Source organism: Myodes glareolus, chromosome 8, assembly GCF_982192425.1.
Source record: "Myodes glareolus chromosome 8, mMyoGla1.1, whole genome shotgun sequence".
Taxonomy (NCBI): domain Eukaryota; kingdom Metazoa; phylum Chordata; class Mammalia; order Rodentia; family Cricetidae; genus Myodes; species Myodes glareolus.
Genome location: NC_142033.1, coordinates 20,601,412 through 20,617,934, shown reverse-complemented (window position 1 = coordinate 20,617,934; position 16,523 = coordinate 20,601,412). Strand labels below are relative to the sequence as shown.

General features: G+C 36.1%; 1 protein-coding gene across 1 annotated transcript in view; it reads right to left on the bottom strand.

Annotated features, from left to right (window-relative positions):
• Positions 1-6,970: 6,970 nt before the first annotated feature.
• The window catches only part of LOC125402932 (UDP-glucuronosyltransferase 2B17-like), a 39,553-nt gene continuing 30,000 nt past the window's right edge, over positions 6,971-16,523 (bottom strand). The window contains exon 7 of the mRNA XM_087908914.1: positions 6,971-8,456. Coding sequence (XP_087765040.1) covers positions 8,177-8,456 — 280 coding nt within the window. The 3' untranslated portion in view covers positions 6,971-8,176. The remainder of the gene's footprint in view (positions 8,457-16,523) is intronic.

Sequence of the window (16,523 nt, the reverse complement as noted above, 5' to 3'; positions counted from 1 at the left end):
CGTCATTATGTTTCTTCTGTTTCATTTTATTTCTTTGGTCTTTGTTAAACTCCTTAAATTATTGGATAAATTTGAAGATGGTTATTTTAAATTCTGTATACTATCTATGTAATTCTCACTGGAGAACATTTTTATATTTCTAAAGGAGTAGTAGGTTTGTTGAGAGAAAACAGACTTGGCCTTTAATACTGTTTTTTTTAAGATACTATCTGGACATAGGGACTTCTTTTGTGAGTTCTATTTCTAATATGGCCACAGAGTCTGAGACAGACTGCAGTATGTACACTGTGGAGTGGGCATGAGCATTTGATATAGCTTATGTGAAATCAAGTCCAGTGGACATGGAAGGCTGGGTGCTGTGTAAATTCTGTTTTGTGATCAATATTTGGAGTTTAGAGAAAGGTTGGTGGTTTAAGAAGGGGAGGGTCAGACAAACTCACCCAGCTGTACTCCAAAAGAGGATGTGCAGACCCAGACAGGGCTAAGGGATTAGGTGTGGCAGTTGTATGTGGAAGAAAAGTGATGTGGGTCTTGGGTGAAGCCTGGAGATTGAGAGTATGGAAAGCAGGGCTTTCTAGATAAGAACACAGCACTGGTTGGGGGACCTAGGTTAGATATGTGGTGCATTGAGAGAGTGATGTAGAAGGGTCCTCTCTCTGTTGTTTTTATTGGTTAATTAATAAAGAAAACTGCTTGGCCTGATAGGTCAGAGCATAGGTAGGCAGGGAAGACAGAACAGAATTGTAGGAGAAAGAAAACAGAGGCAGGCAGTCGCCATGAAGCTCTGGCCCAAGATGGATGTAGGTTAGAATCTTCCCGGTAAGCCACCACTTTGTGATGCTACACAGATTATTAGAAATGGGTTAATCAAGATGTGAGAATTAGCCAATAAGAGGCTAGAGCTAATGGGCCAGGGAGTGTTAAAGGAATATAGCTTCCATGTAATTATTTCGGGGATAAGCTAGCTGGGATCCAGGTGGAAATGCAGCCAGCCACTCCTATCACTACAAGAGAGGCTCTGGTAAACTTCCAGAGTTAGATTCTGTCACAAGACATGCATGACCTGGATGGGTGGAAAGAGTAGGTACAATGCATAAGGACCTTTATGTTATCTGTACTATATTCTTCAGATGTAGATATTGCCAGTGAATGTCCCATGGTCCTGATATTTCCAATAGCCTGGTATCTCCATTCCAGCATAGGCTTCACCTTAATACTTTATGCAATAGGCCTCTCGTGGCACCCTAACATAGGTTCATTTGCTGATACTCGTATCTTTTCTGAGGCTTCTAAGTCCAGAAATGCCTTCACTATCATCTTAATATCATATCATTTCTATTGGCACAACTACCACTATGTGAATGATGCTGCCAAATTTTGAGGTAAGATAAATATGTGCCCCCAAAACCTTGAACAATAGTTGTATCTGGAGATATACAAACCCTAACTAAATACATTTCTGGGCTCTTGTTTCTGTGAAAAAGCACTTTGTGCAGTAGTCTTAATTTAGACTCTTTCTTTTCTAATTGCTTTAAATTTTCATAAGATAGAGCTTTCAATGAATGAGTTATACCCTCAAAGCATTTTTGAAGTTGAACCAGTAAAAGAAACATGATTTCTTCCCAATGATACAAACCTCTTCCACAATTAGAATCCTTTTTCAGCCCCTTCTTCTTGGAAAATGAAAACTTTCTCATACTGCTTTTCTTGCAAACCGTCCCATTTTTCATAACTGTCTACTATATCTCAGTGCAGATCTGAATTAAAGCAGCAAGAAGTAGTAATATCATGTCTTGATACAATTTGGCTTAAAATTTCTTCTGCCAAACAAATCAGTTCCCTACTTTATAATTTGTCTTCAATCAACTCCACAGCACATATGCAGAATCAGCCAGATTCTTGGGCAATATATGACTTAAACGGCCTATAATCCAGTTGCACATAGAGTCCTCCTTCCTTTCTGTATTCTGGTGAGTCAAGCCTCAGTTCACATTTTCCCTCCATTCTCTTCATCCTTATTCCTCCTACAATAACCCATTAAGCTCTACTTACACCATTCGATTCAGCCCCTCCATATTCCTCTTGCAATCAATCCCTGAAGAAACATGATCACACTTATCAGATCAATAGCCCTACTTCTTAGTACCATTTTTGCATTATGTACACTTATTGGTGCTGTAACACTTACCTGTCAAGAACACACATTCACTTCGGATTTCATTTGATTTCCAAAGATAATAATGGCATTATCTCTTCTCAATTAGCTGTGTGTGTATATGTTTGTGAATACACTCTTATAAAACCTCTTCACCTAGTAAACCATGTCTATATACAGAGAAAACAGTGAAAACTTGAAGATATGAATAATTCTTCCAGTTTTACTCATTATTTAAATTTTTTTTAATTTTTTATTTTTTTATATTTTATACAGGCAAAGCACAATTATAAATCTATCAAAAGAGACTATCATTTCTGGGTTCTTTCTACATCATATCTAAAATTAAATTAACGAAGTACTAGAACTTATTATTAAGGAAGATGATAAGTATTAATCCTCTGTATTCTACTGGATTCTGTGTGATGGTGTTGCTAATGATTGGAGAGATCGTACAAAAATTCGTCATATAATTTAGTGAGTACTTCCCTGTGACCCATGTTTTCTGCTAATGCATAATATGTCATGGTAACTACATGGTCTATAAGCATAGTGTGACTCTATAGACCAACAGTACAAGACATAGCCACATCTATTATCTACATGAGTTCCAATTTGTATTCATAACTTACCAGTTCAAATCTCAAGTAATGAGAATATGGCCATCATATATGGAAGGCATGAGAAGTCCTACATAGTGCACATTTCCTTACTTTAAAGTTATTCTATTCTTTTGGTCTTTTGTGAACATTTCCCTAAATTTGGTTGAAATGATTTTATATATAAATTGCAGAAAATAAAATCATCTTCAATTTGAATAATTTTTATGGTACACCTGTCAAAACTGACCAAGTGCTAGACCCAAAAGATGCTCCAATAGAGGTATGGGACTAGACAAGAAATTTTAGGCCAAATTTTATTTGTTGTAAATACTGAAAGAAATAAAGCAAGACACATAAAGTGGATTTATATAAACTCCTGAGAAAAATAAAACTCTTTTTAAATATTTTTTTATTTTGATAATGAATAAATGCTAGTTGATATGTGTAAGATTTTCTCTGAATTCAAATATGGAAAGTACCATTACCATTCATTTACAGAAGTAATAGAGATGGCACAATATAAACTCACAGAAACCACACAACAACATATACATAACCTTATGTCAATAAAAAGAAACAAGCTCTTAGTGTGGGAAGTCTTTCTATACATGTGTTTCTTTTATTGGTTAATGAATAAAGAAGCTTCTTGGGCCTATAACAGGGAAGAGTAGAGCAAGACAGAAATTGTAAGCAGAGATAGAGCAGAAAATAAGGTAGAGTCTGAGAGACGCTATAAAGATGCTGAAAGAAGACAAACACAACTTTTAGCAGTAAACCTTGAGCCTCGTAGTAAAGTATAAAATAATAGAAATGGGTTCATTTAAGATATAAGAGATAACTAGAAATGGGTTTAAGCTATTGACCAAAGAATATTACAATTAATATAGTTTTTGTGGTATTATTTCAGACTGGGCGATTGGTAAATTAACAAGCAGTCTCCACCTACAAGTTCTGGAGTAGGTCAGGGAGTTGGAAACTAAATCCTAAAATATCAGAGAAGTAAACAAGTAAGTCAATCTAATACAAGAATTGGAACACAATCAACCTGTTGTAGGGAGGTCGCTGGTTTATCCCAGCTGCTCAGCCCCATAATAACCACACAAAACTATATTAATTAAACCACTGGTTGGCCTATTACCTTTTGCTTCCTATTGGCTATCTCTTACATGTAAATTTAACCCATTTCTATCAATCTGTGTATTGCTACATGTCTCTGGCTTACTGGTAAAATTCTGTTCCAAGTCTGTCTCTAGTGGGCTACAAGGCTTCTTGATTTTGCCTTCTTTCTTCCAGGATTCAGTTTAGTTTCTCCTGTCTACTTCCATTCTTCCCTGCCAATCCAAGACAGATTCTTTATTAACTAATGGTATTCACAGCATACGGAAGAGAATCTCACATAATCAGGACTTGCAAGTACCTAGCTTAAACACAGCTTTTGGATGACAGAGACTGTCAAGATCTTTTTAGAAGTCTCTAACTGGTTGCAAGATTTTCATGAATATTGAATAGTCAAACTGCTCATATATGCACTAGAAGAAAGGAACCCACTAAAATTCTAATTTGTGATTCATGGGTTTTTGCAGCAAGAGAGAGAGGCTGAGAGATGACAAGAGAAAGAAAGACGAGAAAGGAAGAAGTTAATCTAAACATAATCCTAACTAGTGTTAAATTTTCAGCTCAGTGAAGTGAATAAACAGACAGGGAATTTCTATATTCATAAGAGCATAGAATAGATGCAATGGATTTAACATATTTTCAGTTCAAATTCTCAAATTCCTATAGTCATAAATAAATACCACTTGAATTCTCAGAACTGTGAGCTCTAATCAGAAACAGAAAGGAATAAAAACAGTTATATTGTAGGTATTAAATCTTAGAACATCACAAGAATGACAATCTAAAGGTTAGTATATATTCTCCTAAAATATTATCTGTTCTTTGGTACTGTAAGAGACTTTATGACCTGCTTTGATTTTACTTTTTGCTTTTACTATTTATCTTATATCTTCCTACTTCAGACAATGATAAAGCTATTCTTCCTTATGTGGCTGATTTTGGTGCCTTAAATACATTTGGCTGCTTAGGTACCAGGATTCTGAGTATATTCTGTCCATCTTTTTCTCTGTATAATTCTTTAAGAAGCGTATGGACCTGACTGTTCCAATATGCAAGCATTACAAATATGGTCAGAATGTAGATCACATGACGTGATCCTCCTGAGAAGCAGCTCCACAAGCCTTTGTGTTGAAGACTTTGAAACTAGATTCTGTGTGACCCTAGCTTTGGTTACCATTGAATTTTCAGCATTGTTGCTAAGATCACAATTTCCCCTTGTGCTCTCAGTGACTTTCTGAAACCCCTCCTGTGCTGACCTGACACAGCTGAAGGAATTCACCATGGTGTGGGTCCAGAGCATAGTTTCCTAAGCGTCCTCATGGGAGGAGATTCCCAAATGGAACCCTGCAGGAGGATTTTCTAACTGGCAATTCTTCTCTGCTTGGTGAGGTGTCAATTAGACTTTTATTAACAAAATATTATAAGAAATGGTTTCTGTGAATAAACCAAGTATACTCAAAAGATAAATCTTGTATGGACATCCTATTTGCCGAGCTCCTCACTGCCCACTGGCTATGCTCTCTACATCCTCACTCTTACTTGGTTGCCTAATTCAAAATGGTACAGATGATGTGCAAAGCACAATTTAGAGAGCAACATTCAAACTGAACCCTAAACTTTAATCTTTGAAAAAAATGCTAACAGGAGAAATATATATATATATATATATATATATATATATATATATATATATATGCAAATATTTATTTGCCAAAGAGTGTATTTCCGAATTAGAGCTTTCTTTGTCTTGTTCAACATTTTTATAGGAAACAGCAGGATCAAGATCATGACAGGAACCCACTGAACAGCAGACCTGAGCTAGTGGGAGCTCAAGACGCTGGACCAACAGGTACGGAGCCTGCATGGGACAAATCTTGGCCCTCTGCATGTGGGTGACAGTTGTAAAGCTTGATATGTTTGTGGGGTCCCCAGTAATGGAACCAGGCCCTATCCCTGATGCATGAGCTGGTCATTGGAACCTATTTCTTGTGTTGGGATGCCTTGCCTGGCTTTGATGGAGAGGGAGGAGCATGGTCCTCTCTCAACTTCATAGGCCATGCTATGCTGACTCCCATGGGGGACCTGCCCTTTTCAAAATGGAGAAGGCACAGATGGAGGGTAGTAAAGAGGTGAATGGAGGGAGGGAATTCTATGGTTTGTGTGGAAAATAATAATAAAAGCAAACAAAACATTAAAGTTAACAAGTAAAACAAAACAAAAAGAAAAGACTACATTTAAATTTTTTTCCATTATTTACAACACAATATCATTGTTTTCTTCAAGTCTTCTTAACATTGTCTTTCCTGTTCTGAGGCAATCAAAAGTAGGATATTATGATAAGATGTATGAATTTTGCCAGTTGTTGTTCTTTGAATTAGTTGTTGAACTAACTCTCTCATACACATGTAATTGCACAACACTCAGCTGTAATCACAACTCATATGAATATGAAAAGGGCTTTGAGGATGAGATCCATACTTATTTAAATTTTTGTCATACTATTATTTCATAAAAGAATAAGGTTTATTTCCTTGTTTAAATTTTTTCATCAACTTTTTATTGATTGTTTGAATTTCACAAGATACACCACAGCCACATTCATTTCTGAGGCCTTTCAGATCTGCCTTCCACCCTTGTAAGTTCCCTCCCCAAATGACAATAGAAAATAAAAATTATAAAACAGTCTCATGGTAGAATGTTCAGAGTCTCCCAGTGTGTCACACTGTGTACTCTTTAAACAGCTTTTCTTGAATGTTCACTGCGATGAATCATTGGATTGCTCAAGGCCTCTGGATTCTGCTACACTATTGACGCTGAATCCTCTCTGAGACTCCTCTGGACTATCCTGTAGCTGACCTGTGTCATGGAGATCCTACAACTTTGGTTCTCCAAATCCTGCCCCATAAATTCCAGCAGCTGATAGATGTAGTATATGTTGGTTGGACCAGCTCAAAGCTCTGGGTCTGGCCCTGGGTGGTAGCTGAGTTGGTCACCAATGCTAGCTCTTTATGATGCCCAACTGAGAGGTGAGGCTGACTTTTCTGTATCCACACATGATGCCGCAGGGCGATTGGTAATGAAAAATCCCCAGACTATCTTAATACAAAATATACAGCTTTAATAAACAGAAGTAAGACTTACAACAGCTTACACCAGAATCCAAATGATCCGTCCAGGCGCAGGAGCCAGGCAAAAGAGAGCTAGCGGGAGCACGCTTGCTAGGTTTATAGGCAAGCTTTAGCCTAAGGGCGACACGCCCCAAAAACAGAATGTGATTGGCTGAACTCCCCTATCACACACAATCAGGGTGTGACCCTCACCAATGTTACCAGGGTCAACTATCTGACACTGACAAGATGAGGGGTAAGGATCAGTTCTCCCACACTAATGGGGCCATTCCCATCCACACCTTTCTTTAGGGTCAGCTCTACCTAACTGTTCAGACAAGCTGCAGGACAAGCTCACCGTAGTCCTGTGGCCATAAATTGGTGAGTCTAGCTCTCCCATGCCTGCACCATTGGGGCCAGCTCTCCACACTGCCCAGGCTAGGAATAGGGACATCTTTTCTGCACTTGTATCACTGTTGGTGCTACTCTGTGGTGACTCGTGAGGGGCTGGATCAGCTAAGCACTAAACTCAGACAACATTCTGGCCTCACATGGAAACCCAGATGAAGGAGGTCCACATTGCATGGACAGTGACACAGACCACTGCAACAGAAGGACCATAAACTCAGCCATGGCCCTCTGCAACAGCACAGGTCCAGATAGCATGATGGCCTCAGATAGCACTTCAGGCCTCTCACATCAGGCCGTTCCTTGCTGCCTTCACGACTACAGTCCCAGTTCTCTTGAAAGAGAACAAACTGCTCCCACTTCCCTTTCTGTCTCATCTCTCCACCACATATTTGCTCATCATAATGCTGCATGTACAGGATAGTGCTGAGGCCTCTCCTTAGTTGTTAAATTTTCATTTTTGTTTGTTTTTGTTTGATAAAGAAGAGGGTTTATTTCATCTCATAGCTCCCTGTCCATTGTTGAGGAAATGTAGGCCAGGGGTTCAAGGAAGGACTCAGGAGGCAGGACTAAAGCAGATACCTTAGAGACAGTATGCTTAGTAGGTTGTTCCTTATCATTTGCTCAGTTTTTTTTCATTATGTCTTTTAGTTTGTGAGATTATAATATAATTGCATTATTTCTCCCTTCCCATCTAATGAAGATATGCCTTGATAGAGTAATCAATGAATGTTCAGAAGGCCGTTCATAAACTAGAACAATGCTAAAATGTAGTTCATGTGCCTTCTCTACTCACTCTTTGTTTTCTTTCCTGTCTTTACACACTTTTGATAAAAGAATAAGAAGGATTTTATGGAAATGAAAGCTGTGGCTGCCACACAGGCCAGTAGGAATCCAATCACATCCAGAGAGTGGTACTGGTACCAGGTGAGGTTGTGTGCAAGTGGCCTCAGGTGCTTGGCCCCTTTGTGGCACATGACAAACTCAATCCAGAAGATGACTCTGTCCAAGGGTTTCATGGGCTGTTCATGGTGAATGGTTGACAACCACATTGCATTCTCTTTATAGCTGAAAGAAGGAAAACAGACATTAACTTACATAAGAAATGAAAAATGCAAATGTGTAAATTTTTGTATAAACATAAAAGTTAATAACACCATATAGAAGGAAAATATAGTTTGTTCCGTATTCATGACTAGGAAGATCTTCAGAGGCATGTCTGAGTTCCTTGAAAATGCAAGATTAAGCATTTCAAAAAAAAACAATGAAGATCAAATATTTCTAAAGTAGAGTTTAGAGATACTTAAGTCTTAAATATAAAATAAATAAAAAATAAGATATTATATGAGTATATAAAGTTTCAGTTACCCATAAGCAATTAATAGTGATTTGTGTACAAAATGTGTACAGGTGTCAGGATGTATAAGTAGAAGGCAAATCACTCTTGAGTCCTCAAGGTGGTACATCTCTGTGTAAATTTGATAAAGATTGTAATGAGATTTTTATGGTACATCGATCAATGATTAGTGGTTTTAATTACAAATGTGTCCTAGTTCTTATCAATTAGCTCTACTAGCTGCTTCTCATTGTTTTCATGTTTTTCTTATTAAGGTCATCAACTAATTGATAAAATTAATAGGAAGAATAATTTTCTTCTCTGTTTCTGTATTGAATTTTTTTATTATTTCTATGATTCTTATTGTAAATTATAATCACAATAAACTTTTGCAATTACTTTTATATATGTGTGTGAGGGAGTATGTATGAGAGTATATGTCTGTGTGTGTGTGTGTGTGTGCTATGAGATCTGCTGGCGTTAGAGTTACAGACATTTGTAACCAACTGATGTAAGTGTTGAGAACAGAACTCTGGTCCTCTGCTAGCATAGATCTTCTCTTATCCACAGAGCCATCTTTCAAACCTAATTTTTACACTTATTGTTAATATTGGCTTTCTGTTAGCACTATAATTTTAGAAGTATAAGTTGTAAAAATTTCACATTGAATATCAAATACAACGTGTACTTGATTCTAATGCTGAAATAATTATTGATGAGGATATAATAAAGAAAGGTTATAAAGACAAGTCATCAATTCTCATGTCAGTTTAATGCAGTAAAATAGAAATTGTAATAATGGTAACTACTGTCTTTATATTTACAAAGTAAAATGAGAGAATTATGTATTTATTCTTATTAAATAATCATTTTTTAGTATGCATGTTACATTTATTTAAAATTTATTTTGTAACTTATCTGATTAGGAAATTGGAAGAGGGGAAGCTCCTTAGGGAAGGGTGAGGAAGGTTAACACAAAAGAAGGGCAGACAGTAATAGAGTACCAATAAAAATATCAGAAAAAGCCATGAACAATTTTACTATTAATAATTTATTCAAATACCCCATAAGACATATAATTTTATGTATAAATATACATATATAATTTTAATGATCTTTTCCTCTTCAGGATTAGTGGTACTCAATTAAAGAGTCAAAGAGCACCTTATACAAACCTCAATACCAAACACAGAAAACCTTTTTTTAAGAGATTTGTCAAGTCTATCAAAGAAACTCCCTAAACATTGAGCCTTTGATGCTGTTTATTCTCCAAAGGTGGAAAGTAAGTTTCTATTGCTAAATGAGCATTCAATTCAGAAGCAGAGTCCAGAGACCTCTCAGCTGGAACTGACTTGACACCCCCCTACCTGAAAACTAGCTTTTGTGGTATAAAACAGTAGAGAGAATTGAAAGATTTGAAAAGCCAGAGGGAACTGCTTTTAGTTGTTTCCTTGATAAACTATACTCATACAACAACATGAGCCCCTAAACAAGATCTGAATAATCATGACACCTATAGTCATTTTTAACAACATAGGTCCCTAACAGAATCAGAGTAAATATGAAACCTATAGTCATTCGAAAAACATGATCCCTAACAAAATCTGAAAGAGGAGGACATCTATAGTCGTTCTCAAAAACATAGGCCCCTAACAAAATCTGAATAAGTAGGACATCTAGAGTTGTTCTCAACCAAATAAATCCCTAAACAAGCACTAAATGTGGAACTTTTTGTATAAACATTAAAAATAATTACATAGTATTATCACAATATTCTGTGAATAAGATTGGTTAATAAAGAAGTGACTTAGGTCAAAAACAGGACTGACCAGAGCTAGGCAGGTAAAACTAAGCTGAATTCTGGGAGAAAGAAGGTGGAGTCAGAGAGAAGTCATGCATCGATTGTTCTGAGAGGAGATAGATAGTAAACCCTTTCTGTTAGGCCAAAACCACATGACAATATACAGATTAATAGAAATGGGTTAACTTAAGATACAAGAACTAGCAGAAAATATGCAGAAGCTAATAGAGAAAGCAGTGTTGTAATTAATGTAGTTTCTGATTGGTTAGTTTGAGTCTAAGTGACTGGGAACAAATAAGCAGCTTCTTCCAAAAGATCTCAATAAGGATGACACCAGTAGCCATGCTAACATGAAACAAGGTAGATTTTGCTCTGGTCCTAACTCCACACAAATTTTTTATAGGCACAGAAGTAATGCTGAAGGTCGGAAAGAAACATTCTTTATTCAAAACAGGTCTTTTTCAAAAAAGTTTCCAAATGAATTTTTTTAATCAAAGAAAAAGATTTATCAACATGTTAATTTGCTTCATAGTAATAAGTTTTCATTATTTAAATTTATTCAAAGACAGGTTGCATATTTAAATATCTAACCATTCACTTACTTTTATGTTAATATCTATGCTATCTTGATGGAGAAAGTTACAACTTTCATAAAATTTACTTATCACTTTTAAACATTCAGTTTCTCTGTTGTAATATTTTCCTATGGCTTCTAGGTGTACAAAATCTGGTACCACCTCCAACATTTCATTGTTGCAAGGAGGACTGCTTGTTGATACCTGGTAAACCAGCTAGCTTAGTCATGAAATAATTACACGGAAACTGTATTAATTAAATTACTGCTTGGCCCATTATTTCTAGCTTGCTACTGGATAACTATTACTTACTAATTTAACCTATTTCTATTAATCTGTATATAATCATGTGGCAGGAGTGTAGCAGCATTGTTTCAACATGTCTATATCCAGAAAAGGGGAAATTATGTGGGAGCTCTTCTGTCTATGTGCTGTGTTTATTGGTTAATTTATAAACCTTTTGATCCTATGGCAGGGAAAAAATAATTAGGGGAGAAAACCTAGGCTGTATGATGGGAGAAGGAAGGCAGAGTCAGAGAGATGCCATGAAGCTGCTGGAAATAGACATGCTGAAATTTTGTTGGTAGGCCATGGCCATGTGGTAACATATAGGTCAAGAGAAATGGGTTAAATTAATGAGTAAGTGTTAGTCAATAAGAAGCTAGAGTTAATGGGCCAAAAAGTGATTTAATTAATACATTTTTCTGTGGTGATTTCCAGTATAGACAGCTGGGAACCAACAAACGACTCTCCCCTCCAACAAATTGGTGTCAATGTGGTAGACTAAAATCCATGTAAAGTGTGAGAAACCTTGAAAAGGAATTCTATACACAAAAATACAGAGTTTAATACAGCTTCTTGCTGTTTGCTGACAGTGTGCTTCAGTTCTCTTCAGAGATTTTTTTCTGATTCAGTCATGACCATTTTGAAATGCCAGCTTTCTAGCCTTGCTGCCATAATATGTATATATGTATGTAACAGCATTCTTAAAAATGATGCTATGAATTTGAAAGAGAACAAGGAGAATAGATATGAGAGGGTTTGGATGAATAACTAAAAGGGAGAAATGATGCAATTTTGTCATAATTTCAAAAACAGAAATTGTAAAAATAGATCTTCTTATGTTTAAATATACCATAGATAAATACCTCTACTAGGAGGGATGAAGACATCAGAAGGGGAAAATATCGAGAGCTCTTGAGAGACTGAGACGATTGCACCAGCAGAGTCTGTGTTTAACTTTACATTCAGGAAGGTTGAACATAATCATCATTTTTCTAAGCAGAGATGTTTAGACAAATGAGATAGCTAATGATACATGAAAATATTTAATACACTCCCACGGTGATATAATTCAATCTCAGAGAAGAATGGCACAACATTAATAACTCATATTTATATGTACATATTTTGATAGTTCTAATAGTCTACTTTTGACACCGCTATATTTTAAATGTTTTGGTGGTTTACTTTTATTCATGTGTTCTATGTTATTTTCATTGAATTTCAAGTTGTTATTCTTTGATTATTTATTCATGACAAATATTCCTCATCCACAATTGTCTCTGGTCGGAAGTTCTTTGAAACAATGCCATCATGTTGACCAATGGGAGTATGGAATCATCTGGCCCATCCAGGGAGTAATTTTACATAGTGTAGTTTTAAAACATGATCCACGAATGGAGTCACATGAGTAGAATTGTGAGTGCTTAAGAGTGCACTCTGAGAAAATAAGACAAGAGTCTTGTGTCCTCAATTTCTTGAAAATGCAAGATTTTCTTTCTTTCTTTCTTTCTTTCTTTCTTTCTTTCTTTTCTTTTCTTTTCTTTTTTTTCTTGTTTTTGGTTAGTGTGTTTCACACTACTTCCAGGTATAGCAGATACAAGTGGACCTATTTCAGGTTAACCACTACTGTTTGATATTATTATCCAGATAATGTTTAAACTGTCCTTTGTGCATTTCTGTTGTGATTTGATAGAAAATGGCTCCCTAAGGGAGTGGCAATATCAGGAGGTGTGGTCTTGCTGGACGAAGTGGGGTAGGCTTTGAGGTCTCTTTGCCTCAAGCTTATCTCAGTGTGACTTTCAGTCAACTTCACAGTCAGAAATGCTAAAAAAATATTGAGTTATTGATAGGACAAGAAAGAGTTACAAGGGATTATGGAACCTATATTTACATGTGGACAAGAATATAAACATGACTTGGGTTTTCCATAAGAGTCAAAATTATATAAAATCTAGTGACTCTGCCTTGTCTGTTTCTAAAGAAAATATATGGGCTCTTCAAAGAACAGTGGAGAACAGGCATAGAGACATCTTTTTATCCCTGAAATTCTCCTTTTTTTATAATTAAAAATAATCTGGCAAATGGAGCTGACTGAATGACTTATGAAATGTAAATGCCACCATGTGGCCAATGGGAGCTTTACAGTCTGTTTTATCTAGAGATAGCTATTGTTTAAGATTGGCCTATTTTACATTTAAAAGATTGCTTTTATACTATACATATTCATTCTGATAATAAGGTACATTTTGTCTTTTATCTGCCCTCATTCAAATATAAAGAATGTTAACTCTGATATCTGTACATTATACTTTCAAGGCATGACATAATTCCCTATTCTCTGTCTATTCTATGCAGCAAAGGTTTTGGAGCCTGTGAGGGAGGACTTTCCTCAGGCTTTTAATTGCTAAATTCAAACCTGGGACTTCCTTTACCCTGCAAGATGTAGCATGCTCAGGTCCAGCACCATGTTGGCCTGCATGGTACCATACTTCCTTTCATGACGATAATGGTTAAATGAGCTACAACATTTAAGTGTTTTTTTATTATTATTACAGATGCCACGGACATGGTATCTCTTCAGAGCAATGAAAACCCAAGTAAGACTCTATGGAAAAACTCTTTTTTATCACACATGGCTTGTCGTACTGATCATATACAACTTCAACTCGTGATTTTTGCTCATATGACCTTTCTAAACCCTTAGACTGTACATTGTCTGATTGTCTGATTAAACTTAACACTTGTTTGTGACTATAACCCCAAGTTTCCAAGAGAAAGTTCTTTAGATGAAATATCTGACAGAGTCTGAAAGAATATTGGAAAGGCATATAAATAAGAGGAAGAGATCCCCGTTCAATTTGGGATGACTTAGGCATTGATTTGAACTATTATAAAATACTAAGTGAAGATAAGGAGGTTATTAAAAATGAGGACATAATGACTAATTCCTTGCTTGAATATAAACTGGATGATAACATCTTAAAATTAGGAAAAAAAGGAAAATCTAAGAATATTTCCTAGTGTAGGTAAAATCAAAGGAAATACAGCAGCACTGTCAACTATGCGGGTGATGGCTCCCTCAGCTCAATTTTTGGAGTCTCCTTTAAAAGTGTTTCCTGTATTGACTGGAATCTGATTTCAGATCTAGAACAGTAGTAAAAATGCAAAGTCCTTTTCTGCCTTATGGCTGATTTCATAGAGAAACTCAAAGATGCTATTGAAAATCAAGTGAAAGAGGAACAAATTCGAGTGTTATTATTAAAACACTTAGCTTTTGAAAATGTTGATAAAGATTTGTAGCATGAGGGGCTGGCTTGTTGGGGTATCTGTCCTGCCCAGTACCCCACAGCAGGCAGGCCCCAAAGAAAAATCACACACAGGACTCCATAAGATTATAAACTGATTGGCTCATTAGGTCAGGCTACTTATTAGTTCTTATGACTTATCTTAACCCATTATTCTGATCTATGTTAGCCACAGGGGCTCAGTACCTTTCTCAGTGTGACAGCTTACATGTTGCCTCTTCGGTGGTCTGCGCAGGAGTGGCTGAGGGAGCTTTCTCCTCCCTAGCCTTATCCTATTCTCATTGCCCTGCCTCTACTTCCTGTCTGGTTGACCTGCCTATACTTCCTGCCTGGCAAATCAGTGTTTTATTAAAATACATGATTGACAGAATACAGATAATTCTCCCGCACCAAAGATTGCCAAATATTAATCATGGCACAAAGAGAGATAGAAAATATTCTGGATTTTCCAAAGTTAATTAACTTCAGAATATAGTGATCTACAAACAAAGAGGAAAATCAGCTGGTATAAAAATCTATGCATTACAAAAATAGATGTTAGGAAATTGGCCACTTGAAGAGACAATGCAAATTGCCCCGACAATGGTAAATTCAGATTCAATGAGTTCTAGATTTTACCCTATATGCAAGGAAGGAAAACATTGGGTTAAGAAATGTTGAACCAAAATTGATAAGGATGGGAATACATTGTTTGGAAACAAAAACAATACCAGTTAACAGTAGGAAAATATGTTTAGGTGTCCTCCAAAGGCCCCGCAAAATTAGAAGCTTTTAAGGCAAAAATAACAACATTGATGTCAGACTTCAGATTATAATCAAACAAGTTTTTGTTTCAAGATGTCATACATGGAAGTGCTTCTTTTGGTAGTCTTTGCCCTTAAGTATTGCTGTTTCATCTCTTCAATGTCCTTTAATGTTACACACAGAATATTGGGGACTTATACTGCCTCAAAGAGTTGAACTTTTATTGGGTTTCAGTAGTTTTTCCATGAATGCAATCATAGTTCATACAGAAACCACTGATGAAGATTTAACAGAGGAAACTGCAGTCACAAATACAGTGCCTACTAATTGGTCATTTAACCAGAAGGAAAATTGCAGGTATTACTATTGTCTAAATCACCTTTCACAAAGAAACATGTTTTGTGAGCAAGGACACAGTACAAGTAAAACTATATAGATTTAAGCACCTTACTAAAGAAAAATGAGAAACCATTATTGGAGTTAAAAGTAAAGGGAAAATGTGTACTGTATTATTTAGTAATGATGAGACTGATGTTTCTATTATAACCATGGAATAATGGGCACCTGGATGGCCTGTTATGGGGGGTAAATTTAACACCAATAAAGTTGGAAACTATGAGTTCTAAAGGATTAAACAGAATGCTACAAAATTTCAACGTAAAGGCCCAGAAAACATAATGGAAATCCTCCAGCTTTGTGTTACTCATATTCTGATTAATTTTGGTAAGGAGACTTTCTACAAAAGACTGATGCAGAGAGCTATAATCCCACATCTAATGATACCCATTCTCCACAATCAAAATTCTAATGAAAATTTGGATTGTAAAAAAATGAAAAGGACTATGAAAGTAGATGCAACAGTTTAAGTGACCTATATACCCAAGTAGATAGGGACATAAGTACGACTTAGTTATTCATAGGAGACAAAAATTATATAAAAAACTAGTGACACTGTCTGGATATCTTGATGGTCTGTTTCAAAGGAAAAGATATGGGATCTTTACAAAGTCATCAGAGAATAGTGAAAAACGGGCACATGGAGTCACCTTTTTCTCTCTGGAATTTTCCTGGTTTTGTAATTAAAAAATA